This window comes from Sorex araneus, chromosome 4, assembly GCF_027595985.1.
Source record: "Sorex araneus isolate mSorAra2 chromosome 4, mSorAra2.pri, whole genome shotgun sequence".
In the NCBI taxonomy this organism is placed as follows: Eukaryota; Metazoa; Chordata; class Mammalia; order Eulipotyphla; family Soricidae; genus Sorex; species Sorex araneus.
The window spans coordinates 71454482-71481884 of NC_073305.1; the positions used below are offsets into that span (position 1 = coordinate 71454482).

The following is a 27403-nucleotide window of genomic DNA, read 5'->3' on the forward strand; positions in this document are numbered from 1 at the left end:
TGCTCAGGGCTTCCTCCTTTCTTTGCACTCAGGGAGCACTGCAGGTGGGGCTCAGGGGATCCTATGGGGCGCCCAGAATGCGGCCACCTTAGCAAGCACACTACCCACTATTGTATCTCTCTAGCCCACGCCCCTGACTCCGTGTCAAGCCTGAAAACAATGGGCCTTTAGCGGGGCTGTGTCCAGTGCTTGGTAAAACGTCAAGTTATTTGTGATTCTGGAGAGGGCTTTGCAAACTGTAAACTCCTTTGTGTAATTTGTAACTGTGTCATGTGCAATGACCAAACACTTGGTAAACTGTTCGGTGAATGAGGCCCCGTGGGAAACTGCCAAGTGCTTTATAAACTTCCCAGCTCTGCACTGCGCTCGGTTGCGGTTGGTGGGGGCCGTCCACCCATGACCCCCAGAGGATGTGTCATGCCTCCCGGCCTGCACGTCAGCATCAGCGAAGAGCCGAGCAGAGGTCTGGGGAGGCGGCGTGCAGGGCGCGTGCAGGGCGCGAGGGACTGGGGCGCTCGCAGCGCACGCTGTCAGAGTCTGGGCTCTGCCGCCTCCTGGTGGCCGCAGGAGGAATGACGGGGCATCCGGAGGCCTCGCGGCCGGACGCGCAGGCGGACCTGCGCATGCGCACCGGTTCACGCTCCCCCCCCACCCCCCCCGCGCGCACACACACACATACACACACCCCAGCGCCGGGATTCACGCTGGGCCTCACTCTGGCTTTCATCTTACTGGTCCCTTCGGGTTTGCATTCAACAGAGACTGACCGCGCGCTCTTGGTCGGGGGATTGAGGGTCTGAGGGGTGAGGAGGGCAGTGACAGGCTACAGCTGCCTGGACAGCAAAGATGAGCCGGACGTCCAGCTTGGAGGGGTGGGGGGCGCGCGCCAGGGCACCCTGCGGAGGGGACACAGGAGCAAGCGTGGCTGGTGGGGACATTCCAGGCAGAGGGCATGGCCAGTATAGGAGCTGGGGTTAGCCGCGCCCCCTGGGAAGGCCAGATGGGGGCGGAAGTGCCTCTCCTGCGAAGGGCAGCAGGAGGAAGCAGGTGGTAGAGGCCTGCCCCTGACCGCTGGCCTCCCACGCTGGCCCCCTGGCCCAGGCAAGGCTGGGTACTTCCACTGAGCTCAGGCCTCTGGGTCCTGATCACCACCGTGCACGGGGTGTAAAACTGGGGTTTCCGGTCATTAGTGGGGCTCCTGGGTCAGCGGGAGTGACTTAGTGTGACGCTGCAGGGGCTGCACTGCCTGGGCCCTGGAAGCTGGCCTTCCTCCCACTGACCCCACCACCTCCCGGAGTCCCAGCCTCCACCTAATAAGCTGTGTGGCTCTGGGCAAGTGGCTTCAGCTCCGCGCTCTGACCGGGGACAACAACAGGCTGAGGGCAGCGGCCCATCAGAGAGACAATGTCCAGGGCGGGGTGCAGCCCCTGCACGGCCCATCGTCACTGCGTGTGCTGGACTATCACACTTGGGGACAGAGAAACAGATGACGGGTTCACGTCCAAAAAAAAATATACAACTTGAGTGGCACCCAGGGCCTGGTGAGCAACTGCGTGGTCCCTGGGGAGCCTTGGGTTCCCTGGTGGACGGGCCTGACCATCTGGGCGGGGGCAGCAGGGGTCGCAGAGTGACAGAGTCTCACACCACCTTTCATCCCACTGTTTTGTTTTTAAATTAAACAATTGGGTTTCGGCCCCGCCCAATCTACCAGGGAGACGACCCAGGGCGGGTTCCATTCTTCAAAAAAATATATTTTTTCTTCTTTTTCTCTTTTTCTTTTTTAAAAACACCAAAAGCAAATCCAGAGCCCCGCCAGAGCCAGTCCCCGAAGGGGATGAGCTGGGCAGGTTGCCAGCACCTCTCTCCACGGAGACCTGGGCCCGCGCCCCAGGCCCCAGCCTGAGCAGAGGGCGGAATTCCACCAGTGATCGGCTCCAAACCATGCAAGAAAAGCCACCAAACCCACAAAGCAAAAGAAAAAATAATAATCAAAAGGATAAATTAAAAAAAAGAGAAGGGGGGGCTCGGACTTGCCCCCAGAGGCCCTGCCGTGTGGGGTGAAGGTTTGAGGCGGGTCTGGTGCCTGCTCACGGGGACCTCCAGGGGACCCCGTGGCCCATCCCTTCCCTACAGCCCCCAATCCATTGCTGGGAGAGGTGTGGCCACCCTGGGCCAGTGTGTGCAAAGTTCATTCAGCTGATAAAATTTTTTTAAAAAAATGTACAACTTGAGTGGCACCCAGGGTCGGGTGGGCCACAGCTGCCTTCACTGCTGGGCCAGCAGCGTTCGCCGGGCCGTCCCGGCGCCTCGGGGTCAGGGAGCAGGGGCTGGAGACGCGGGTCCCTGGGGCAGCAGGGACAGAGGCACGGGCGGGGCCTGACCCAGGCCCCTCAGTCCCTGGCAGCTTGTGGATGTGGCGAGCGGGAGGCGTGCGGTCAGGGGTGCGGCGGGGGGCCTGGCCCCCACCTACGAGTCTTCCCCCAGGATCTCCTGCACAAAGGCAGCGATGTCCGTCTTCTTGGTTTTGTGCAAGGTGAAGAAAGGGTGCTCCTGCGGGGGGTAAGGAGGCAGTCCAGTGAGTGCGACAGGAGGGCCAGGGGGACAGGACAGGCACCCCCTCCCCGGCCCATTCCAGCCCTGCATCCTCCTCTAGCCCAGCAACCCTGCTCCTGCCTGGCAAACTCCTATTCAACCTTCTAGGACCTCTGCCCCAGGAAGCAATTCTCACGAGGGGCTGACCTCCATGGCTTCCTTCTCCGCCCTGCAGCCCCACCAAGTTTAATGGCTCCCACTGAGAATAAACCTTCCCTGTGGAGGGCCCTCTCTCCACCATTGGGAAAATCCTTAAGTCATCCTTCAAGCCCATTCAAAGGACACCTCCTCTGTGAAGCCTTCCCTGATGCCTCTGGATAAAAATGATTCCCCAGGACCCCTTGCTCTCTGAACCCTCCACAGGGCTGAGTGCTGGAGGAAGCCAGCAGGGGAAGGTGTGAGTAAAAGGAAGACTAAATGAATCAATCACCCACCCCCACCCATCCCCACCCACCCATACACACACACACACATGCACACACACACACACATGCACACACACACACACACACGCACACACACACACACACGCATACACACACACACGCATACACATACGCACGGACGAGCACACACACACACACTCAGCTGTTCCAACTCCTCACTCACCATCAGCTCCAAGTAGCTCATGCGCTCTGCTGGGTTCTTCCTCAGGCTAGGAGAAAACAGGGAAGGCTGGGGCCAGGCTGGCGTGGGGGACAGAGCCCCGCCCCTGCAGGCCAGCAAAGCCAGGCTCCGCTTACAGCTGCCTCAGCGATGGGCACCACATGCTCCTAGGGTTCAGGAAGGGGCAGGCCTGCCCCAGGACTCCCACAGTGGGACTGGGTGCAGAACCCTTGGTGCTAACTCTGGAGACAAGCTTCTCTGCCCCTTGGGAGTGGGGCCTCCACTCTCTGTCTCTCGAGGGGTCTGGGGTATTCCCAGTGATCCCAACATTGAATACCCAAAAGCCAGCTAGCCACCATTCACCTGGCGCCCCTCAACAGAAGAGCAGCTTCCCTACTCGGCCTCGGGACAGGAGAGGCCCCGAGTAGGGAAGGGGTTCAGGTGATCGGCAGTTCTGTGTGGCTGGGTTCACGCACCTTCGGCCTCTCGGCTTCTAATAAAACAGGTAAAGGCTATGAATTTTCTTCTCAGTATCTCTTTGCCTATGAAACACAGCTGTTGATATGTGGCGCTCTCCTGAGGAATAGCTTGTGATTTATTTTTAAAATCTCACTTGTGATCCAAGAGTTACTGAAAAGAATTTTCATTTATTTTCCTTGCAGTTTTCTCCATTTTAGCTACTGAAAGGCTTTATTCTCAGCTGGCGGACAGTCAGAAAACACTGACTGACATGCTTATCTTTCTCTTGCCCCCTGTATCCTTTGCAGGCTCAAACACAATCTTTATAAAGCTCCTACAGTCAGTCTTTAAGATAGTACAGTCCTGGGGCTGGAGAGGTAGTACAGTAGTGGGACATTTGCCATGCACGCAGCCAACCTGGGTTCAACCCCCAGTATACCTGGTGGTCCCCCAAGCCCACCAGGAGTGATTCCGGAGAGCTCACTAACCCTTGAATAGCACCAGGCATCCCCGACTCTCCTCCAAACAATAATACAATTCTAAACATCAGAAAAGCAAAGCAGCTTGTTACACTACGAAAGTCCTCCACAGGTTCTGGTTTTCTCCTCAGTCTAACCGTTCGTTTCTAGGACTGGAATAAAATCTCCCCCAGGATCACAATCTAAACAATTTAGCTTGTGCTCACTTTCTGTCTTTCCTGCACTGATACTATGCCATCTGAGGGTTTTCTCAGCTACAGGAGAAGAGGCCGAGGCTAGGAAGGGCCTGGGGTGCGGCCAGGGCAGAGAAGGGGGCTGAAGGCTCACCACTGCGCAGTGAAGTCTACAAATTCGGGGGAGAAGCGGTCGGCAGGAAGCTGCGGTGACGGCTCTTCTACCACCTGCTTCAGCTGCTGGAACGGGGTCCCCCAGGACTCATATGGAAACCGGAGAATGGCCATCTCAATCTGCGGGCGGCAGAGGGACGGGTCAGGGGCCCCCAGAAGCAGAACCTTGGGGAAATCTTTCAGAGCCCAGAACCTGGGACCCACGGTGGGCCAAAAGGCATGATACCAGGACAAGGACCTCACCAGGACCCAGCCATGAAGGGCTTCACCGTCAGTTTTCAAAACCATCTGAATTCAGAACATTTTACACAAACGCCCAGATGCCGGCTCATCTAGATCAACCTGAGAGGCGGGCATGCCACAGCCACTTGTCCACGGAGCCAGCAGCCTCTGGCCCCAAGTGCCTCCATCTTGTCTCACATGCCCAGTTCCCGTTGCCCCCCTCGGAGGACTGTCAGGCCCTGAACTCATGGGATGGGTCCCTGGGCCGCACTAGGAACTGGAGCCCCTCCTTGCCCACCTGCCAGCATCCGGGTCCACAGCCACTGTTCTTCCTCTGCAAGGGTTCCCGGTTCCACCCAGAGAAGGTCCCTGCTGGGGCCTCACCTCTCCAGTGGACCGAGACCTCCCTGTCCACACGAGGCCTGCCTGCACGGGCACCCAACCCTGAGCCACGCGCCCCGGCCCCTGCTTGCCAGCAGTTGGTGGGAAGTCTTTTGTGGAAATGACCGACAGGCTGATGATCAACTATGGGTTCCAATTTGACTGCCCAAATGAAAAAAGCCATTGAATTAGGTCAGCCCAGGCCACCGCCTGGAACAGCAGGGGCCTCTCACTGGCAGGCCATAATCACCGTAATGAACGGAAGAGACCGCAGCTCCAACAAATGCACAGAGCTGGCAAGCAGCACGCAAGCGGACACTAATTACTGGGCTCGAAAGGGCCTCCCCGTTAGGCGCAGGCCCACCAAGACACAGGCACAGGCTGCAGATGGAGGAGCCGCACAACCGGGTGGGGGGCGACATCCGGCGGGGACTTTCACAGGACAAGCTGAGGGCGCTTCCTGCCTGAACCTTTAGACACCACCTACACCTCTGGCACAGGGCACCAGCCCCTACACAGGGCCCGGCTCTGTCCGGAACTGGGTGCCCTGGGACGCCTCAAACCAGCCATTACAGGAACCATGTGCAACTGATGCTCACTGAAGCTGAGAGCCTTCTGGAATATTCGGTCTGCCCTGGACTATCTACACCCTTCATGCCCCAGGGCTGCAAGGAGGGGGTCTGACAAGAGCACCCCAGGATGGGTTCAGGGGCCCTGGAGGGGGGACAGGTTACCCGCAGAGCATGCTGGCTCCCCAGAGAGAAGGAAATGATAAGAGATGGGGCTCATAGTGAAGCATGCATGAGTCCCGGAATTCCTAGGACAGGGCAGGAGGGGAGGGGAGTGGAGGGAAGGGGCGGGGAGGAGAAATGAATGTCTCTCCATAAAAAAATCAGAAACAACTGAATATCCCAATGAGGGCCAGTTGGCAGATGCGGACAGAGAGTTGTGGGGAGTTTGGAGAAAACCCCTCTCCTGGGGTTTCTAATGAGCCAGAGAAACAGAAATGATGTGCTGCTAGGAGAAAAAGGAAAATAAAAACTAAATGTTTTGTGAAAAGAGAGGATGTCGGCAGCTGACATGGGAGAAGGGAGGTCTATCTTTGAGAGACTAAATCAGGAGATTTTTCCCTTTTACTTCTTTGTTTTTATGCTATTTCTCTGATTTTTGTGACTGTGGGGGGACCTGACCACCAAGTGCCCCCTGACCTCGGCTGGACTGGACAACCTAAAGAGGAAGAAGCAATTCCGGGGCAGTTTCAGATCTGACAGGCAACAGCCCTTCTCTGGGGTGGCAGCCACTGGAAATGACACAGTGCCCGGCACCCGGGAGGGGTCAGCATAGAGTCTGGTCTGCCAGCCCAGCCTTGACCCTAGTGAATCCAGCTGTGACTCCAGTCTTGACCCCACCTATGAACCCAATTATGATCCCATCCTTGACCTCGTCATGACCCCAGCCGTGACCCCAGTTGTGACCCCAGTCCTGGACACATGGTCGAGGCTGTGATTTCCCATCAAGCACCGCAACCTAGGAACAAGCCCCATGTGTGTGTTGCAGGGGTTGGGGGCTGCTGTATTTCTAACACAGTGTCACCTGCAGACATTCCTTTCAGTATATTATGTCTGATCAGGGCAGTGGGCATTTTTCCAAAAGCTCGGGGTATCGGCAGGCTGGCCCCAGCCCCCAGGCCATACCATGGTGATGCCAAGGCTCCAGACATCAGACTTGACGTTGTAGCCCTTCTGGTTCAGCTCCGGGTTGATTCTCTCGGGCTGTGTGAACATCCCGACACGAGATGAGCAAAGGATCCTCAGGCAGGCCAACCAACCCACCACCCCAAAACCAGGGACCAGTGTTCATCTCCTGTCACCACCCCAAGGCAGAGACGGGCCACGGGCGTGTCCTGAACCCTTGCTGCCCACTAGGGAGAGAGGGTCCCCCTCTCCAGACCCCGAGCTGCCTCCAGGGAATTCCTGCAAGCTCCCTTCCAAAGGGCGCTTTAGGGTAGTTAGTAACAGGTGTAAATGAGGCCCTTTGTGGGCACGCAAAATCCTGCAGGAGGACCCAGCCGCAATACGCTTCGGACCTGGGGACACCCAGGGGCCCCCTTACAGCCATGTAGGGCTTGCAGCCGGCATCCATTGTCTTGGCCACCGAGTCCACCAAGTAGCCGCTGATGCCGAAGTCGCACATCTTCACGTGGCCCTCCTTGTTGATGAGGACGTTGGACGGTTTCACATCTGCAGGGGACACAGACCTTTCTCAGGCCCCAGCCACTGAACTTAGCTGGAGGCCTGCACCCCTCCACACCCAGGTCCAGGGACGAGGGCAGGAAGTCAGGCCCCATGTCTGGCCCGGGAAACAAGCATCCACACCATCAGTGCTCTGGATCCATGGTCAAGATAGGTGTGTTCAGTGGCATAGACACAGAGCCAAGAGCTGGCCTGTAGGTGCTACAGAACCTCTCATTCCGGGGTCTCCCAGGTGGACTGACGGGGGTGAGAGGCAGGAAAGAGCAGGTGGCAGAGATCCATGGGCTTGCCAGGAGTCCATGCAGGAAGGGATGGGGGCGCAGCACATACATGACACTGCCCACCTGCAGGCCCATGTGGGCACATGGGGACAGATGGAAAGAAACCCGTGACCCCGGGGATCCAGCCCCAAGCGAAGGTTGGGAAACTCCAAGCAGTCCGAGGGGACTTACTCAAATAAACTCTCCCAAGGCAGCAAGGCTGGGGAAGGGGCACTGGGCAGGAGAAGGAAAGGCTCTAAGGCGCCAGCCTGGGCATCACATGTACATGAAGTGGAGGGGTGACCCCGAGGGCCGACACATGCCACAGGCTGTTCTGTGGTGCTGGAGAACCAGCAACACCACCGAACATGGGAACTCAGATGAGGGTCCCCTGGGCACGGGGCAGGGGGGCAGGGACCACAGAGGAAACTTCCTGGTCTCTAGGGGCATGTCACATGGCATAAACTACTCAGACCACCCACAGGGGCCTCGACATCACATAGCATGACACACTTGAGATGGTCAGGGGGCCGGGGACAGCGGCTCTGAGGACCACAAACCGAGCGGCCAGGGACAGACTGGGGCAGCTGAGGAAAGGGACAGAACTAAGAAGTGGGGCTCAAATGACAGGAAAACAGAAGAGGGTCCGGCTGGGTGTAGGTCACCTGGAGCCCCGGCGGGCACTGACCTCTGTGGATGACCGAGAGCTTGCTGTGCAGATGCTCCAGGGCCCTGACGATCTGCAGGGAAGAGTGCCGTGAGCAGAGTGCCCTCCAGCTGGCCCGGGTCCCTCTTCCACACACGGTCCAGCGCCCCACAGTTCCAGCTGCCACAGACACCCCCACCCTCACCCCAGAGGCCTGGAAGCTAGGGATGCATTCGCCCTGGAGCCCCACAGAAGCCCACACTCGTGATCCTCCATAGCCACACACACCCCCAGCATGCCGCCAGACTGACACCAGTGGGTTTCCTTTCCTTTGGGGGTGGGGGGGTGGGTACCCCTGGAGATGCTCTGGGCCTATTCCTGGAGGGCCTCAGGGACTCTACGGAGAGCCAGGGCTCAAACCCGGGTTGGTGTGTGCGAGGCCAGCACCCTCCCCGCTGAACTATTGCTTCAGCCCATCCCCACAGTTTCAATGCTCACACCTGCAGGCGGGCCAGAGCACCAGAGCTGAGAACCCTCCAGATGCTGTCTGGGAGCCACCAGTCACGAGCTGTCAAGGCTCCTACACTGCTCTCAGACATTAGCCCTCCAACACTAACCTTATCCCCACCTTCACTGCTTCCTCCACTAGCTGCCTGAGGAAGCTGTAAACACTAAAGTGCTTCCTAGAACAGGGGCCAGGAAGCTCGGGGTTGCACAGAGGCTGAGAGCCCGGGTCCATCAAGCAGGAAGGAGCGGAACAGGCCAGGGCAGCAGGCACGGGGGCGGGTATGGTTCACACAGCTGAGGGGCCAGCATCAGGCCAGGCCCTGGGGGCACCGGGCTGGCCAAGGCCACTCACAGACACAGCAATCTCCCCCAGAATGTCTTCGGGAATCGTCATGTTCTTCTCCAGCACCTTCCGGTAGAATTTGTCAAGGGATGTATCCATGAGCTCCATGCAGATCCAGACATCTCCCTGTAGGGGTCAGCTGAGGTCAGCCCACTCTGATGCCTGTCCTCCCCCCGCCCCCCTCCTCAGCCATGGGGATGCGCTGAGCTCGCAGCTCCTTGCACCCTTCTCTTGGCCCCGAAGTCTCTGTCTACCTGCTCTCTGTCCAGCCACACCCCCAGCTGTCCTGGCCGTTTCCCGGGAACAGTGACAGCGTGGCAGCACTGGGGGCAAGGGCGGGTCCTGTGCACCCTGGCTCAGTCCCTCCAGCCCAACACTCGAGGATCACTCAGCTCTGACCTTGGCTGCCGCTTCCCACCTCCGTCCAGAATGACCTTCTCCCCAGAGCCTGCCCCCCATCCTCAGGAAACTCCTGTGTGACCTTCAGGTCAGCCTCTGGAAGGTGGCTGCTGCATTCCCTGGGGGTCCCTGCGGGCGCTAAGGCCTGGGTGTCCGTCACCCTGATGGCACACACATGACGGACTGCACAGGGATCAGGTCTGCCCAGCCAAGCAAGCCCCAGGCCTGCTAAGTGCTCACAGGGAGAGTCTGGGCAGGCGACAAACCCAGAGCGTCTGCCCTGACTCCTGGTGTCCACCCACACCCCACAGCAGCCTTCCTGCTCACTGGCCAGCTCTGCAGGAGCCAAGGCCGCAACCCTGTTCTCCTTCACACCTGACCCTCCCAGTGGAGTCGGTGCCTCACACAGCGCCCCCTGCTGGCCGGGCCAGGAGAGGCAGGCAGCACCCCCAGGCTGCCAGGCCTCAGTTCAGTAGTGTGGGACAGCAAAGGAAACTGAGGCCTAGGTCGGCGAGGTCAGGTGATCCTGCTCCAGAGGCTGCGCTCTTAGCGGAAGGTGGAAAGGGGTGGTCTGAGCTCTGGACCCCATCCAGTGGCAAGCCCCAGCCAAGCCATACCTCTCTAAAGAGGGCCCCGTAGAAGGTGACAGTGTAGAAGCAGTCCACGGTACGCATGTTGACGTCCAGGTCCATGAGCAGCCGCTTCTGCTCCTGCGAGTTCACAGTGGCCCGGATCCGCTGCGGGAGAGAGCTGCCACTCAAGGCCCAGCAGAGCTAGGCCGTGCCCCGCCCCATCCAGCCCTGCTCCAGCTCCACCCCGTCCTGCCCAGAGCTGCCCCCAGCCCCGGGACAGGGAAAACCCTCCCTTAGCACTGGCCGCCACCTGCTTCTCCAAGTGAACAGCGCTCCCCTCACCTGAACCTTACTGCCACTGCCACTGCCACTGCCGCACTGCCGCCCTCACCTGTCTGAGGGGGGTTGGGGGGTTCTAATTCACTTGGAAAGGGTCTGGGCCAGGGCTGAGGGGCACCCCACACCTTCAGGCCACTGCCAGGGCCCCGGCCCAGTGCTCCCTGCCCGCCCAGGCCCTGCTCACCTTCACGGCCATGATGGTGCCGCTCTGGGCATGCCGCACCTTCTCCACCACCCCGTAGGCACCACGGCCCAGCTCCGAGATGGTGACCAGGTCGTCGGCCTCCACCTCAAAGTTCTTGGGAGACAGAAAAGAGAGGGGGTGAGTGGCAGCCAGGTCAGAAACCAACTCTCACACCTTGCCCGGTGGAGACAGCAGGAGAGTGGGAGAAAGAACAGAGTTAATTCCTCAGATCCGGGTTCAAATCCTAGGCTAACTACTTCCTTCCAGTGTGACCACAGCTGATGGCTGACCCTCTCTGAGTGCATGGGACCATATCTCAAAGAAGCACAGTGGGGGCCAGAGCGACAGGAGCAGGGAGGGCATTTGCTTGCACACAGCAGACAGATCCTCGGCATCCCATATGGTCCCCTGTGCAACACCAGGAGTGATTTCTGAGTGCAGAGCCAGGAGTAATCCCTGAGCATCACTGGGTGCGACCCAAAACCAAAAACCAAAACAACAACAAAAAGAAGCCCCGTGCCCAAGTGCAGGGGCTCTCAAGAGCAAGAAGAGAGAGATCAGAGTGTGTGCAGAGATGCATCCCTCTCCCCACCCCACTCAGGTGCTGACCGAGTCATGCATTTAACCACTGCCGGTCAAGCACTGTCTAAGAACAAGTGCCTGTCTAGGCCATGGGCTGCAGAGCACACTGCTGGGAGCGGCGTGAAGGGGGCATCCCATTCCCTCTCCAGCCCCCTACCACAAGAGGCAGAATACGAAGGAAAATGTAGGTCTACAAATGGGAATTCAGATGCTGATATAGGTGAGTTGGGGCGTACAGCTGAGCCGAGGCCCTGGAATGGGTCTCCACTCAAAGACCCTGGGCCTCTTGTGGGTGATACTCCATGTCTGAGTGAGACCCCCAGTTGCTGGTGTCCGAGCCACAAGAATCCACTGTGCAACCCAGGCTCTTAGCACTGGCCCTGAGGGTCTGCTCGGGGACTGGGTGGGACCAGGCGCCAGGACCCTGAATCCTAAGATCAGAGCCTCAGCCAGGCCACTAGTGGGTCCTGGCCCAGAGGGACATACACGCCAGCCTCCAGTGCAGACACATGCCACGGCCCCAGGACTGAGGCCCCAGCTGTCGGGGCACAAGCGCCGCTGGAGATGCCGGGCCCGACCAGGCGGCACCCAGCGCCTACCTTATCTCCGATGGTGATGAATGTCCGGGAGTCCAGGTTCCGGGGGGGCCTGCAGGGAGAAGGCAGACCTCGTGAGATGCCCCCCAGAGAGAGCGGCACCTCACTGCACCAGCCGGAGCCTCTACAGCGCCAGGCCCCTGTGTCCCACCAGGAGTGTCAGGACCCCCACAGCCCCCACACCACAGGGGCTGCCCAGGACTGATCCCTCCTTTGGGCCCCCAGGGAACCTCTGCAGCTGGACCAGAGGAGAAACTGAGGCAGACTCACGTGGGGTTGGGCACAGGTGGCTTGGGCACACATGATATTCGTAACTTCTTTCTCTTGGTCTTTTCTAAAGGGGAGAGAAGGAGAGGTTCCAGGTGCACATTTGGTCCGAGTCCCCTGGACTGTCACGGAGCACAGCAAAGATGGTACAGGATGACAGCACACCCCCCCCCCATGGCCCCTAAGCAGAGATGCTAGGGTCAGTGTGATCAGTGCCACACCAAAGGGCACCCAGGGAATGTGACCACAGGTTGGAAGTGCCCAGGCCCCGCCTGTCCTCCCGGAAGCTGGCGATGGATGGTCACCCCAAAGTCGCCCGGGCAAAGAGGCACCTCAGGGCAATGCCTTCAAGGAACACAGCTGTCCCACGGGGGCCCTGCCCGCCCAACAAGGCACAGAGCAGGCTGCCACTGGGCACCCACTTTGGAGACAGGGACTGGTCTGGGCAGCTCAGGCTTCACCAGGCCCGGACCCCCAGGTTCTAGTTTCCACGTGATCAAGATCAGGCCACCTACAAAGTTCCCGTGCTGCAGTCCAGAGCTGCTCGGAGTGGCAGACTGTGGAGAGACGGACTTTCACAGAGATGAGCTAAACTGAGGTACGTCAGATGGCCTCTGACCTTTCTAATACGGTGCCGGGGCCCAGAGACAGGCCCAGGAGCAAAGGCCGGGACAGCGCCTTCCCTTAAGCTGAGGCGCCAGTCCCGCCGACACCTGGATGCTGAGTCCAGCCCCTGTTACCATGGCACTGCGAGCTGGGCCTGCCGGGTGAGCCCCCAGTGTGGTGCTCTGGTCACTGAGAGATGCCCAGGGCACCTGCCAGGTCCCAACTCTGCCACCCTTGCTCTGTGCCCCTTGTGTCACACTGAAACCCAGACACCCGCCTCTGAGGCCCTGCCCCCTTCAGCCTTGAGTTTCCCCATGGCAGTAGGGCCAAACACTTGTCCATGGGCAGAGGAGGCCACGAGGATCACAGAGCACACACAACCCAGAGCAGCGTCCATCCTTCCACCCCCTCCGGGCCCAGGCGGCACTTTCCAGCACAGCAGCCCTGTGGCCGATGTCAGCAATGCCTGAGGAGCCGGATGTGCGCCCAGAGCCACTGGCCGCCACCAGCCCCGCCCAGCAGGAGGCTGCACCTGCCTGTGTCCCTGGTAAGGCGTGGGGGTGCTGCTGAGAGGAGCTGAGAGCACTCGCTGTCACACCTGTGCCCCGGGCCTGCAGCCAGCATAAGCCCCGTGTGTGTAGCACTGGGGGCACCAAGACCCCCAGAGCCACAGCCACGCCCGCCCCTGCAGTATCCCCTCCGTGGCTGGCCGGGAGACAGGGCATGCCCACAGGAAAGCAGGGCACTGAGCCAGCAGTCTGCAGGGGTCAAAGCACAGCAGGTCCAGGCAGAGCCCTTACCCAGCCCCCCTCTGAATCTGGCAGCCTGGGCCTCAGTTTCCCCGCCCTTGTGTTTACCCTATAGGAGTGTCCCTGCCAAATGTATCCCCTGTGGGGTTCAGCCTCGTGGCCTGAGGTGGGAGGCGGGGCTCACAGCACAGTCCAGGAGGGGCCCAGAGAGCAGCAGGGGTGGAGGATGAGAAGAACAGGGCCAGGCCCCCAAGTTAAGTGGCTCCCAGGCCAGTTCTGGCTGGGCCACCTCCCGGGAGGCCCAAGCCTGCTCTCCACCTCCACCCCAACCCCAGGTCCTCGCCTTTCCCTCCCCCTACCGGGGATTGGCAGGGACTCTGCTGCTCTGTGGCCCAGTGCCCACAGCCAACACGGTCAGTGCTGAGAACGGAATAGCATTTGCAAAGCCTGGGCACGGCCACTGAAGAAGGGGTGGTGTGGCTTCACACAGGGGAAAGTGGGGTTCAGGGCATCATGGGTTCACTCGGCAGTGAGAGGCCAGTTTGAGTCCAGCTGCCCTGCTCCTGGGCACCTGGATGATGGGGTCTAGGTTCAGGGGAGAGAAGAGAAGGTCTAGCCCTGGGCACCCAGCATGTGGCTGGCAGCACTGGGACCTGACAAGTCCCACCCAAAACCACCCGTAGCAGATATGGCTGCCAACAAGCCTGCTGGGACACAAGCATCCATCAGTCTGGGGCTTGCTGCCTGCTTCCAGGGGACGATGCATCGCCCTGCCAGGTGCGCCGGGGGACCGGGCAGAGGTGGGGGTGGATAGGGAGGGACCAGTGGGAAGGGAAGTGGGTCCTTACAGCTGCACTGTAAAGGCAGCTGGGACCCAGAGGGCTTCTCACCCAGAGCCACTCCAGACACACCTAGACCCTGGGGTCTGGGGCGCATCTGCCTGCACCCCAGCTGCCAGCAACAGTCAGAGCCTCTGGTGAACACTCCCAGCGAGTGATCCTGTCATACTGTCCACAGGCACCGAGTCAAGCAGGGGCGCTTGGGTTCCAAGTTGGCCCGGAAGCTGGTGAGGCAACAGCCGGAGCTCCCCTCCCTCCCTGCAGCGCGATGCACCACAGGCTGTGCACTGGCTTAGGGATGGTCTCTGACACTGTCCACCAGCACGGCCTGGTGTGTCCCCAAAACAAACAATCAAAAACACAGGCTCCTTCTCTTTCCAGCCAACAAAAGCAAAGGTTCAAATCCTTCTGCCCTGAGTCCCAAGAGCACCACAGCATCGTCTACACTCACTGGGTACCCCATCTACTCTCGGGACCTGCAAGGAGGCGCTTTCCTCCCCTTTCCCAGAGAAGGCGGCATGGGCCTGGCTGGTGCTGTGGGAGTGCACAACCTCGTCTGTGTGAGGCCCCGGCCTCCATCCCTGGACTGCAAAAATTAATCATTTACAAACTACCAGAGGGGCCAGAGAGACAGCAGAGAGGTAAGGCACTTGTCTTGCCCGTGTCAGGTGCCCAGCTATTCCCTCAAGGGAGACCCGCAAGGGCCAGGCCCGTGTGGGAACAGCGAGGACCGACCTGCTTTGCTCCCTGACCCACTGCAGCCTCCCCTGGGTCTCCAGAACATTCTACATGGCACAGAAAGCCCAGGAATGTGGGGCAGGCTGCCCAGAGGCCACACGCTGGGCAAGTGGCCTGGCTACTCCCGCTCTCTGGGGCTCGGGCTCACAGCTGTGAAACGGGAGAAAAAAGGAGGGCAGCCCAGCTGAGGCCTTCTGTGCACTCAGCCTTGGCCGCAGCAACGGCCCATATGCAGCTGCCACAGCTCCTATCAACGCCTCCCCAGAGGTGGAAACTCCACCCCAAATGCTGAGATGGACAGGGAACACCCCGTCCTGCCACGAAGCCTTCTGGAGACAGGCAGTACAGCAACTCCTGTGAAAAATGGACAGGCCTCGAATCATGGGGCAGGGTAGGAGGGAAGGAACGCTGAGCCAGAGTGCACAGAGGGACATGGAATGGACGTGGGCAGCTCGGTGGCGGGGTGGGCACTGCTGGCACCAGGTGCCGGGACACTACTGCAGCCCAATCACCTAGGCAGCAATTTAAAAGGATTTGGGGGGGGTGGGAGAGGACCAGGGTGTACTGGAGTGACAGTACAAAGGGAGGATGCTTGTCTTGCACGTGGCCAATCCAGGTTCAATGCCCAACCTCCCATATGGTCTCCAGAGTAATTCCTGAGTGCAGAGCCAGGACTAAGCCCTGAGCATCACTGGGTGTGACCCAAAAACTGAAACAAACAAAATAAATAGGTTTTTTAACTAAAAAAAATATATGAACAGAGGCTGGAGTGATAGTACAGTGGAAGGTGCTTGCTCTGCATACAGCCAACCTGCATTCAATCCCCGGCACCCCAGTCTGAGCACCAACAGGAGTGACTGCTGAGAGCAGGGTCTGAGCATTGCCAGGTGTGATGCAACACCAAAACAAGTCAAAAATATATGAACAACATAGGGCCAGAGAGAAAATAGAGAAGTTAAGGCACCTGCCTTGCCTGCAGCCAAGTCTTATTCAATCCCTGGCCCTGCCTCTGGTCCCCCAAACACTGCCAAGACTGACTCTGGAGCACTGCCAGGTGTGAACCCAAAGCAAAAACATTAACGCAACTTAAGAACTCTCTCCAGGTGTGAGGGACCCACAGAGCAGCCCCTTTCAAACCCACTGCTTTTGGGGAGACCTCTGATGGCAACAGCGGCTTCCCCAGGGCCAGGCCGTGCACTCCAGAAGTGCTAACCCCGATAATTCCACAAATGTGGGAAACTTGACTGCATAATCTCTGGAAGTGGGGGGCTGCATCCTTGCCCTCCCGGGGCGGAGTGGGGAGACAGCTCTCCTTTCTCTGGCCCCAACCTGACAGACCCCTCTCCCACCCGGGTTTCTGGAGTATCCTCAGACATGTTCCCCCTGCCCCGGGCGGCAGGCCAGCAGGTGAGGAGCAGGTGAAAGGACAGATGCTTCCCCTCCTCCTCCCCGCCCAGGAAGGCCAGAGGCCGCCACCCACGGACCAGTGCACTAAGGAGCATGGCCCTGATCTCCCGGCGGGTGGCCTGCCCGGGGGCTGTGACACAGAGGCCCGTGGTGCAGCCACGCCAGCTGTCGAGGGAGGCCGCCCTGCAGACAGCCCAGCAACAAGGCATCAGTCGCCGGCCACAGTCACCGGCTGCCACAGACGTCAGGCCGAGGCCCAGATGGCCGGGCAGCCAGTGCTGCCCAGGTGCAGGCCCACTGGGGTGACCGTCACCACAACAAACAGACTCACAGGCCACCACCACCAAATCACAAGCAGCCGCCAGTCTGAGCTCGCAGGGCCCTGGGCGCAGGTGGGCGCTGTGCCAGCACCTGTGTCCTCAGCCTGCTCCCGCCTTCCGGAGAACCCCGGGAGCGGACAGGGCACCCTCCACGGACCCTGCTCCGCGCTCTCCTCCCCATCTGTCCCCCAAAGAGCCCGTCTGAACATCTTCCACATGTTTTCCCATCCTCGCTGGCCCTGCTGACGTGGGCTCTCACGTCACTCCAGCCGAGCACAAATCCAACCCTTCCCTGCTGCTCTCACTCCCAGCACCAGCCCCAAGCTACTGGGCACTGGAGCCAGGCAGCCAACAGCCCCTCAACCTCTCTGAGCCTGTGGCCTCGAGCATGCAAGGCAGATAACAGAAGAGGCTCCTAGGTGGCCAGGGCCAAGACAAAGCCCCCCTGGTGGAAGAGAAGATGGAACTTTCTGGAAAACCACACTCCTATCACAGGCGGGGAGAGAGCAGACTCCTGGACTTGTGAACTGGGGAAGACGCAGGAGGGGACCCTAAAGCAGAGAAAGGGTGTGAGTCTCTGACATGCAGGACCCAGCTGAGGAGGCCCCGGGGCCCCAAGACCTTGGTGACACAGAACTACAGGCCCAGTGTGGGGCGGGGTCCCTGAGAGGAGGGAGAGGAGGCAGGCCTGCGGGACAGAGGGCAGCTTTGGGGACTCAGCATCTCGCTGCCAGCCACCTGCAGAGAGCCAGCTGCCCCCTCTGTAAGCCCCTCCCAGGGCTCCGTCACGTGACCGTCCTCCTGAGGGGGCAGGGGTGACAGACAGCAGCCTGACAGAGACCCCTGCTAGGGACCTCGCAGATGCTAAACAGATTGAACTTTGCTGCTCGCTCTTGGGGTCCATCCTGGGGGGCAAAAGAGAGGTGAACAGCACCCACCCGAAGCCTTAGACCCCGTAGCTTTGGCTCACAAAGGGGAACCCCCCAAAACCAGCAGCCGCCGCCAACAAAAGCAGAACCTGCTCCTGACCTGTCCCACCCTCTAACTTTGGGGTTTCTGGCGCGTCTGGCTACTTCCCCGGCAGGCTGGCTCCGAGCCCTCAGTGCCCTTCCCGCCCATCTGCAGGGCATCGGAGGGAGGCTCCAAAGGGGCTGCCCACCCCGTGTGCCTGCCCTCCCGGGTCGCCAACAGCTGGGGCTGGCCACGCGGATCAGTCCTCTCAGCATCCCCGCCCAGGCAGGGCCCTCACAGGGAGGGACAGGCACTGTCCCATAAGAGGCGGTGGGGAAGCCTAACACAGCCCTTCTGTCCTCGGTGCTGCCCCTGCACAGCAGTAGCTCTCCAGACAAATGACGGCGAGAAGAGCACAAGGGAACGCTCCTGCTGCGCCCTGGCTCAGCCGACCCCAGGACACTCCCACTTCCCACACCAGGCAGTGGCAGAGCCAGGCTCTGGCCAGGCCCCTCTGGCCAGGGAGGAGTGCCGGGAAGGCCACGTGCCCTCCTGGGAGCAGAAGCATGGCCACGGTCTGAGACGGAGCCAGACCCCAGCCCAGGGACTCAGAAAGGCGGCCCGGGGGAGGTCTGGCACAAAATGGGTTGGGTCTGTGGCAGCCAGCTGCAGTAGCCAAGGTGCCCCCCTCCTCAGACTGCAGGTGGCCCCCTCAAAGGGGCCAGCTAGGGAGGCCTGTGGAGTGAGACTGGAGCCCACAGCCTTCCCTGTGGGGATGCCTAGGCTGAGCACCCCCAGGTCTCCCTCCGGGGGCCAGTGCACTGTCACCAGGCCACACAGGCCCACCCTGAGGGAACACTGTCTCGCTTCTGCATGAAAGCATGTTCCCTAACAAATGGCCTTGATCTAAGCATCTGACATGGGTCAAAGAGAATACCTCAAAAGGGACCATGCAGGGGCTGGAGCGATAGTACAGCGGGTAGGGCGTTTGCCTTGCACGCGGCCGACCCGGGTTCTAATCCCAGCATCCCATATGGTCCCCTGAGCACCGCCAGGGTTAATTCCTGAGTGCACAGCCAGGAGTAACCCCTGTGCATCGCCAGGTGTGACCCAACAACCAAAAAAAAAAAAAAAAGGGGGGACCATGCAAATGTATCTACTGGTACTTGAATCAAGTTCAAATTCGGTCCAAGTCCCCAGACTCCAGACTCCACAGGTCTTGTTCCCTCCCCACCCCACAGTAGCCCTGAGAGGTGGGTGTTTCCATTCTCTTGGTTCAGGTGAGGACAGAGGCCTCAGCCCTCACCCCCAACGCGCGCGCGCACACACACCCACACCCCCCCCCCACACACACACACACGGTACAGGGAGTCAGGACAGAGAGTGCTCTAGAGTGGCACAGAATAGCCCCCTCCCCGGCAGTTCCCACAGACTCATTCCCCAAGGACACCAGGGTCTGCCCCAGGCAACATCGGATTGGGCAGGCTGTGCCAGCAGCTGGCAGGTACGGGCAGACCGGAAGGCCAAGTCACAGATACACAGAAGGACAAGGACAGCAGGGAACATTCTCCAGCCCCCAGAGCCAAAGTGGCCTTGGGCAGTCCTGGCCCCCATAGTCACGGATGACAGACGCACCTACTTCCAGGGTGCACGGCCATTCCTTCCGCTCCCTTCTGACTTCCTGATTCTGGGAACACCCCAAACACCCCCACTCACATGCAAGGCCCTTGGCTCATCACCCACACCCACAAGCTCGTGCAATCTACAAGGCAAGCCTTCAAAGCTGCAGACAGACAGTGACACAGACGGGCGGCCGGTGCTATCAATACAGCTGCCCAGGATGAGCACTGCATTGCGGAGGCCCAGGAACGGAAGACTCACTTAGCAGGGCAACAAAACAGCAGCAAACATTCTGCACACTCACTCGAAGTCAGTCCTCATGCTTAACATTTCCAGAAGTTTCCACACTGACTGCTTATGACAGATCAACAACGTGGGTCCTCATGTCATCCCCTTGTTGCATTGCAGGTGAAGAAACCAAGACCCCCCAGCTGGTGAGTAGAAGGGACCTGGCCTTAGCTGGCCTGTCTCTTCCTCACCACCACGGTGCCGCCAACAGAGCCTGCTGAGGCCAGCTGGGGTTCTGCAGGACAGTAAGCCTGAACACGGCACGCACATGCGAGAGTCGATTCTAAAAAGTAATAAAGAAACCGGAGCCAGAGAAATTGCACAGGGGTAGGGCGCTTGCCTTGCATGCAGCCGACTCCACTCTGATCCCTGACACCCTATGTGGTCCCCTGAGCACCACCAGGAGTGATTTCTGAGCACAGAGCCAGGGGCAGGCCCTGAGCACGGCCAAGTGTGGCCTCAACCCCAAGATAATAATAATAATAAAGAAATGAATATGAAAGTCAGAAAAGTTATTAAAGGAGATGTGAGTCTGGAGGGGGCCTGGGGAACAATATGTTCAGTGGGTCTAGCAAGGTGTCAGGGACACATCATTCACTCCATTGACTTAGTTTTAACCTAGAGAAACACACTGCACGTCTGCTTGGTGGCTCTGGTGAATTTACAGCTACGGACTGAAAAGGGAACAGAGGCCCCGCGGGCCGAAGTGGTAGACACCATGGAGGGGCTAGCACAGCAGGGCAGGGCACAGATGCAATAGAGGGGTCCACAAAGAGCCAGCATGGTATGAGCTCCCTAGAGGCGCAGGACCACCCCTAAAATGCCAGCTGTCATGATACCCCAGGAAGGGATAGTCCTGCTTGTGGTCAGGATTGAGGGGCATGGGGACAAAGCCCTGCAGGGGCAGTCTGGGGAAGTAGCAGGACAGGGTGGGGGGCGATTGGGGTGTGAGGCCTGCTGTGGCTAGTACAAAGCCTCACCTAAAAATTTTGGGGTGTCCGTGGTCACTGATAAGGAGGCAGCTATAGAAGCAGCAGGAAGACTGGGCAACATGGATGTGGGGGCCTGGACAGTCCCGAGTGGCCCGACGCTGGAGAGTGGAGCCTACCTCATCATCCCATCACACCTCACCCCTGCTCCTGATCTCGGGCTTGGATTTGATGCCAGGTCCCCAGGTGGAGCTCTGAGAGGTGGGCTGCAGGGGACTCCACGGGTCTCCCCAGCACTCTGAGCCTATGCTGAGAAAGTTCTACCACTCGGCTGGCTCGGGGGTCCTTCCTCCTGACCCCCCAACCCATACCTCCTCTGGAGTCCTGCCTGCAGACAGAGGCGCCTGGTTTCTTGTTCCCCACAGGCCTGCCCCAAGGAAAAGCCCTGACTCCATGGGAGCCAGAGCTTTAGCAAAGAGTCTGGTACCTCCAGCCGGCACTGTGGGGTTCAGGCCTGCTCACTGATCTGCCATGGCCACAGGTGCTGCTCACCTGATGAGCCTTATCTCCAATCTTTATCCGCCACTCTTCAAGGGTGGAACCTTTATTCCTACTTTATGGAAGAGGAGGCTGAGGGTCAGGTAGGGCAAATGAGGAAGTCAGGAAGCAGTATGGCAAGTTAGAATTTGCTGTCTGGTTTTGGTCGTACGGTCACATCTGGCACACACACAGGGGATACTCCTGGTCGTGTGCTCGGAGGAAAGGAGGCACTGGGAACTGAATCCAGGCCTCCTGCACAGAGCACGCACTCCAGCCAGCGGAGCGACCAGCCCAGACCTCAAGTAGGAATCTGCATGAGGCTGATCCGTCCAGAAGCCCCAGCTCCGCCCTGTGCTCTGTGCTGCCCGGCTGTCCCTAAGGCTGGGTCTCTGTGGACACAGGATCGTCTTGCTGAGCCCAGCACTTGATGCTGGCAACAGCGGACTGGAACTGTTTGTCTCTAGCCTGTGGCCAGCAGCCGACCAGGCAGTTCCCAGCCCAACTCTGCAAAGGAGAAGAGACAAAGGCTGGGGCAAGCCTGGGGGGTCTGACTCCACCACAGAGGGTGAAGGATGTGCCAGATAGGCCCACGAGCCCCCGGGAGAAAGGGGCTCGGCTGTATGTGCTCGGGCCGGTCTCCCACTCCACTCCACCTCTGCTGCTCACTCTTCTGCGCCCCCCAACACTGTCTGAGCCTGAAGAGAGAAATGCTCGCCACCTGGGCCTGCTCAGGAGTGAGAGGAAGAAGGGGCCTTGCCTCAGAGGAAGTTCCTGGGCGGGGCAAGGACAAGGCAGGGAAGACCTTCTCAGGGGTCCCAGCCCAGTCAGAGGTCACCTTCCATGCCATCCCCCCGCTTTGCTCAGGGCCAGCTGCTGACCTGCAAGGACAGAGCTCACAGCCCCCACCCCCACCGACCCCAGGCATTGCCCCTTTAAGCAGCAGCCTGTTGGCTGGCATGCCCAGGGGGTGAGTCAGCGCCCAGTGCCCGCTGACTCACCCACCGGAAGCCTTCCGCTGCCCCAGCCCGCTCCTACACAGGCAACTGAGAACTTTGCTCCCTTCAGGCCCTGAGCCATGGGCTGGCTGATAGAGAGTTTCCTGTGCGTCACACCAGGGGTGGGGGAAGTCCACAAGGTGCCACCCTCCAATCTTCTTTCCGACAGCAGGACCAGGGGAGGACTAGTGGGGCTGAGGGGGGGCGGCCGGGGCCCCTGCAGTTCCCTGTTTCCGTAGGACAACAGGGACTCACATGAAGATCAGCTACGAAGAGCCCACCGGAGGAGGCATCAAGGCAGGGTCAGTGAGGTCCCCGTTCAAGGACAAGGCAGTCTGGGCCATGCTGACCAAATGTGCCACTGGCCTCTGATCCCAGCCTAAGATGGCACGTGGGTCAGGCGCTGGGAAAGACCAGCAGGGCCAGGGCCCTGGGGCCCTGTGTGCTCACGGAAAACTCCCGGGCCTGTGGCATGGAGGATGGGGCAGGGCACCAGCTGCAGGGCAGGAAGCGCAAAGGTAAAACTCCCGTAAGGCCAAGTGTCATCCACACCCTGCTTTGTTAAATTCCTGGGAGAAGGCAGGGGAGAGCCCAGAGCTGGGCTCGCCACAGTCTGGGAGGGCACAGGGAGCAGCGGCTTCGTGGGCCAGGTCCAGCAGCAACCCTTGGCTGATCTTGGTTTTTTTTTTTTTTTTTTGGTTTTTGGGTCACACCCAGCGATGCACAGGGGTTACTCCTGGCTCTTCACTCAGGAATTACCCCTGGCGGTGCTCAGGGGACCATATGGGATGCTGGGATTAGAACCCAGGTCGGCCGCGTGCAAGGCAAACGCCCTACCCGCTGTGCTATCACTCCAGCCCCGGCTGATCTTGGTTTTATCATCTGCTAAATGGGCTGTCGTGAACATGCAGAGGAGCATAAACCCTGGCTCAGTCTCTCTACTAGGCAGGGCACGGCCAGGAGGAGAGCTACCAGAGAGGGAAAACAGGTATGTGTGGACACGGGCTGCCCTCCAGCAGCTCCGCACAGGGCTAGAGAAGCAGATCTACAGGCCAGAGCACAGGCTTGGCAGCATGTGGAAGGCCTGGGTTTGATCCCTGGCACTGCTGGGAGCAATCCCCTAAGCAGAGTTAGAAGCAGCCCCAGAGAATGACCAATGCAGATGCCCTCCGACCCCTGCCAAAAAAAAAAAAAAATCCAATATCTAGCACAGAAATGGGATGCAGGGTTGCACTGTGGAGACCTCTGAGGAGATAGTCTGGGGTGCAACCCTAGAACCACATCTATCACAGTGATGGGACCCTGAGCAGGGCTTCAAACACCTCTGTCTGCATCTGCGTCTGCCTCTGTACATAGGACTGTAGGGAGCAAATGAGATGAGGGAGGATCTGGGTAAAAGGGAGCACTTAGGATTTTTGGCAAGGGGGCCAGAGAGATACTATAGCAGGTAAGGCTGCCTTGCACACAGCCAATTTGGGTTTGATCCTAACACCACATATGATCCCCAGAGAACTGCCAGGAATAAGCCCTGAGCACTGAGCCGGAAGTAAGCCCTGAGCATTGCCAGGTGTGTTCCAAAGCCCAAAAGAGAAAACAAAACAAAAACAACGATTTTTGGCAAGGGTGCCTGGTGGCTTCCCCATCACATCCTTCACAGTGCCCAAAGAAGCTGACGGGGGTGCCTGGGCCCCTGGAAAGGCCTCACACCCTCTCTCCAACCCACCAGACATCATCTGTTGCTTGTACTCGCAAACTAGAACTTCATCCTGTCCTCTCTCTGCAGAGAGGCTCCGAGCAGGCAATGCCGGACTGACACGGCATACAGGGAACAGTCTTCTCTGCACACCATCCCTGCTCTCCCTCTGGACCTTGCAACTTCCCTGCCTTTCTTTCATTTGTGCTTGGGGGTCACACCTGCTAGTGCTCGGTGGCCTCTCCCTACTCTTGTATTTAGGAGAACGTGCAATGCCGGCATAGAACTAACCCCGGAGTTCTGGCTCTTTGGGGCATCTCCCTGCCTTTAACTTCGGGTTTGATGAGGAATGCCTTGCCTGGAAGAGCGGAATGAGCCTCTGAGGAGAACACACGTGGCTTCCGCCTTCTTCCCTGCACCCGTGCAAGGACGGTGGCCGTGGGACACCGACAGCGGTGCCCTCAGTCCTGCAGAGACCAGGCTGGCCTAGCACCCGAGCGGGACAAGTGGAAGGAGTGTGTGATTTCCTGGTTCCCAAGCCCCACGAGGTCTGTGCAGAGCCCGTCCTCCACAGACCCCTCCCCCTGAGTGCCTCCCGGGTTACTCACAGTGGTTGGGCAATGGTCAGGGATCCGGCCTCCCACTTATGTAAGACGTAATTACCCTGCCCACCCAGCCGCAGCAGCCGCCAGCAGCAGCAGGCTGGGACCCTCCTGAGCCCCCCCAGGGAAGGGGAAGTAGGGCCAGCTGTCACCTTCACCCTGTGGCTGCATCCCGCAGCAAGCAAGGCCAGGGCACGGGGAGCTGGGGGGGCGGGGGTCCCTTCCTGAGCGATCCAGAGTGCCAGGAGCCCAGCTGGGCTCTCTATGCCATCGCCCGCCCTGGCTTCTAGCTCCAGCATGCACCCTCTCAAGTCACGCCCCGCAGTGCACAGAGGGCAAGCGCGATGCTCCCGTCCCACGGCCACGGAAGCTGCGGCCCAGACACGCTCCTGCTGGGCGCTGAGGGCGCCCGGGGCCGCCCATTCATCCCAACTACGTCCGGTGTGGCAATCTCTCACAACCCGGACTCAGGCCCCCTCGCACGCCAAACACATCCTTTCCTCCTCTGCAAAACACAAGAATCCCCCCTTCGCCCTCCGAGGCTCCCCTCCACCCCAGCCCCGCGCGGCCAACCCTGCAGCCGCCAAAACCACCGCCTCACAGGACTTCCAGGAAGGCTGCTGGGAGCGGAGGGAACAGGAAGCTGACCGGGACCCACAGGGCGCAGGGGCAAGCCCGGCCAAAACTGGGACGCAGGGTGGGGGCGGACACCCCCCACACCGCCACCAAGCTCAGAGAGCAGCGGGCGGGCGGCGGCGCGGTGCCCGGATCCGACAGGCCTCTGCCCGGACAGCTGCGGCGGAGCCGGTTCCGAGCTGGGGCGCGCTGTCGGGCCGAGGCGGGTCGCAGGCGGGACCACGGCGCGCGCGGCGAGGGCCGTGGGGCAGTGGGCGGCGTGCGGCCCCGCGGCCTACACGGGGCGGCCAGGTGAGGTCCGGCTGGGGAGCCGAGTCCGGGGCTGCGGCCACGCCCGGGCCCGCGAGGGGCGGGCGTGGCTCCGCAGCGGGGGCGCCCGCAGCCCCGAGCCCGGCCGTGCCCGGGCGGGGGTCCCGGCCAGCCCGGCGCTCCTACCTTTGGGCTGGGGCATGCCGGCGGGTTGACTCGAGGCGGGCGACTCCATCGTGCAAACGGCTTCGGGGCGGAGGACTGACTGACCGAGCGGGCGGACGGCTCAACCCGGGCCGAGCGCACTCATGGCTGCTGACAGGCGGCGCGGGCGCGGCGGGCGAGGAGCAGAGGCGGCGACGAGGACACGTCCGCCGCGGGCGGCGCCGGAGCCAGACTGAGCCGCGGTGCTAGGGCCGCGGCCAGACGGCGCCGCTGAGGCCCCGCCCCCGAGCAGCGACTGGCTCTCCAGTCTCTGGGGTCCTTCCCCTGCCTATCACACGTGGGTCTGGCCCTGCTCGTCAAGCACAAACCACGCCTTCTGCCGGTAGACTCCGGCTCCGCCCCCTGTCAGTCACGTCTGCTGGCCACCCGGGAAACCCAGTCAGGCTCCGCCCACTCGGACAAGACTCGGCTTCCTCCTGCTGCCCGTCAAGATGCAAGACCCGCCCACTCGCAGGACCCGCCGGCATGAGGGCCGCCTCCGGGCCCCGTCCCACCCTATCCCCGCCGCCCAAGCTCGCCTGGTGGGCGGGCCTGAAAAAACCTATGTCCCTTAGGGTGGCCAGCCCGGGAACCCGAGAAGCAGGAAGCAGAGTGCCGCGGAGGGGTTAAAAGTGCACCTCCCGGTGAGCCCTGGGTTCAGATCCCAGCTCAGCTACTTTCCAGCGACGGTCACAGTTACAGCTAAGCCTGGCCTTTGACCCGCGGAAAAGCCACAATAATGGCCCCGCCTCCTGGCGCTGCTCCTGAAAACCGGACCCAGACTTTTTGCGGACGCTAGCAGATGTTTGTTGACTGAATGTTAAACCTTGCCAGACGTGCGCGCCAGTTTCCCCGGCTGCAGCACACGTGCACCCAGGTGCCCGTTGCTGTGCACGCAGGGGACAGGTGATGCATTTGGTGACTCCTAGTGAGAAGTAAGTGAGCAAAGCTAGTTTGAGTTTGTTGGTTTTGGATTTTTATTTCTTGAGGGGTCTTTTTTCTTTTCTTTTTGGGTCACACTCAGGAATTATTCCTGGCGGTGGGTGCTCCGATGGGATGTCAGAGATAAACCCGGGTCAACTGAGTGCAGGGCAAACGGCCTACAACCCCCCTCCACACACCCCTACTGCTCCCGCCCCTGCTCCCCCCCCATAGACTGAGGAAGCTGGGCCTGGCAGTGTGTACAATGCCATTCCCATGCCTTTGGCAGTGTCTCGGCTTGCTCTCTCCTAGGCCTTTCATCTTTTCTTGGGGCCCCGTCTGCTTACCTTTATAAAGCCCAAGTGGCCCATCGATGCCCCTGCTCCCACATGGTGCTTGCATCAGGTGACTGGGCTGGAAAGCCACAGGCTAGTGGGGACAGGAAGCACCTAACAGAGGTCAAGCGGTCAGCCCCTCACCTCCAGGCAGGCATGAGTATGTGGCCTGCCAGAAACCTCACGTGAGGGCAGCAGGATCGACGGAAGGGCTTGGAACAGGGAACTGACCTCTGCAGGTCCGTTTGTAAAGTCCTGGTGATCTGAGCGGGCCCCACCCACACAGTGATGGAAGGGCAAATGAGATAAGGGGGAGACCTTATAATTATCATTCTTCTCTTCCTGCATCTCTGGCTCTGCCTTTGCAGGGAGTGGGTGGGTAGTCATGAGCCCCAGCTCACACTGTCTCTTGCTGGAAGTCACTAAGCCACTTGAGGCCTCAGCTGACTTCCTTTCTCCTGAGGACTATGAGGCTTCTCTGAAATAACTGAGGAGTTCAGACTTGAGAGACCCTAGATGCTCAGACCTTTTCTATTTTTAAGTGCTGGGGGCCACCTCCTACAGGAAGCCATCCCAGTCTTACCACTCCTGAGTATCTGAATGGCCTAATACACTGTCCCAAATGGGCCATGTGACCTTGGGCTTGTCATTTCTCCTGGGACCTGCCACTTACCAACCAGTAAAATGGGCACCCAGCAGCAGCTAGCTCCCTACCAGGACTGCAAGTCTCGTCCAGCAGGTTTTCTGG

General features: G+C 59.9%; 1 protein-coding gene across 1 annotated transcript; it reads right to left on the reverse strand.

The window, feature by feature from the left end:
- Positions 1–1730: 1730 nt before the first annotated feature.
- MAP2K3 (mitogen-activated protein kinase kinase 3) lies at positions 1731–25638 on the reverse strand. Its single transcript, XM_004612811.2, has 12 exons — positions 25382–25638; positions 12037–12100; positions 11770–11818; positions 10589–10702; positions 10111–10230; positions 9104–9220; positions 8287–8338; positions 7199–7326; positions 6781–6858; positions 4464–4603; positions 3202–3247; positions 1731–2550 (listed from the first exon to the last, which is right to left on the reverse strand). The coding sequence occupies exons 1-12, from the start codon at positions 25428–25430 to the stop codon at positions 2467–2469; spliced, it is 1041 nt and encodes a 346-aa protein (XP_004612868.1). The 5' UTR covers positions 25431–25638; the 3' UTR covers positions 1731–2466.
- Positions 25639–27403: the final 1765 nt, after the last annotated feature.

Coding starts and splice junctions, on each gene's coding strand:
- MAP2K3 (XM_004612811.2), bottom strand. CDS start 25,430: ATGGAGTCGCCCGCCTCGAGTCAACCCGCCGGCATGCCCCAGCCCAAA. Junction 11,819..12,036: donor CCACCTGTGCCCAACCCCAC/GTGAGTCTGCCT, acceptor TTCTCCCTGCAG/GCCCCCCCGGAACCTGGACT. Junction 9,221..10,110: donor ACGGGGCCCTCTTTAGAGAG/GTATGGCTTGGC, acceptor TGACCCCTACAG/GGAGATGTCTGGATCTGCAT.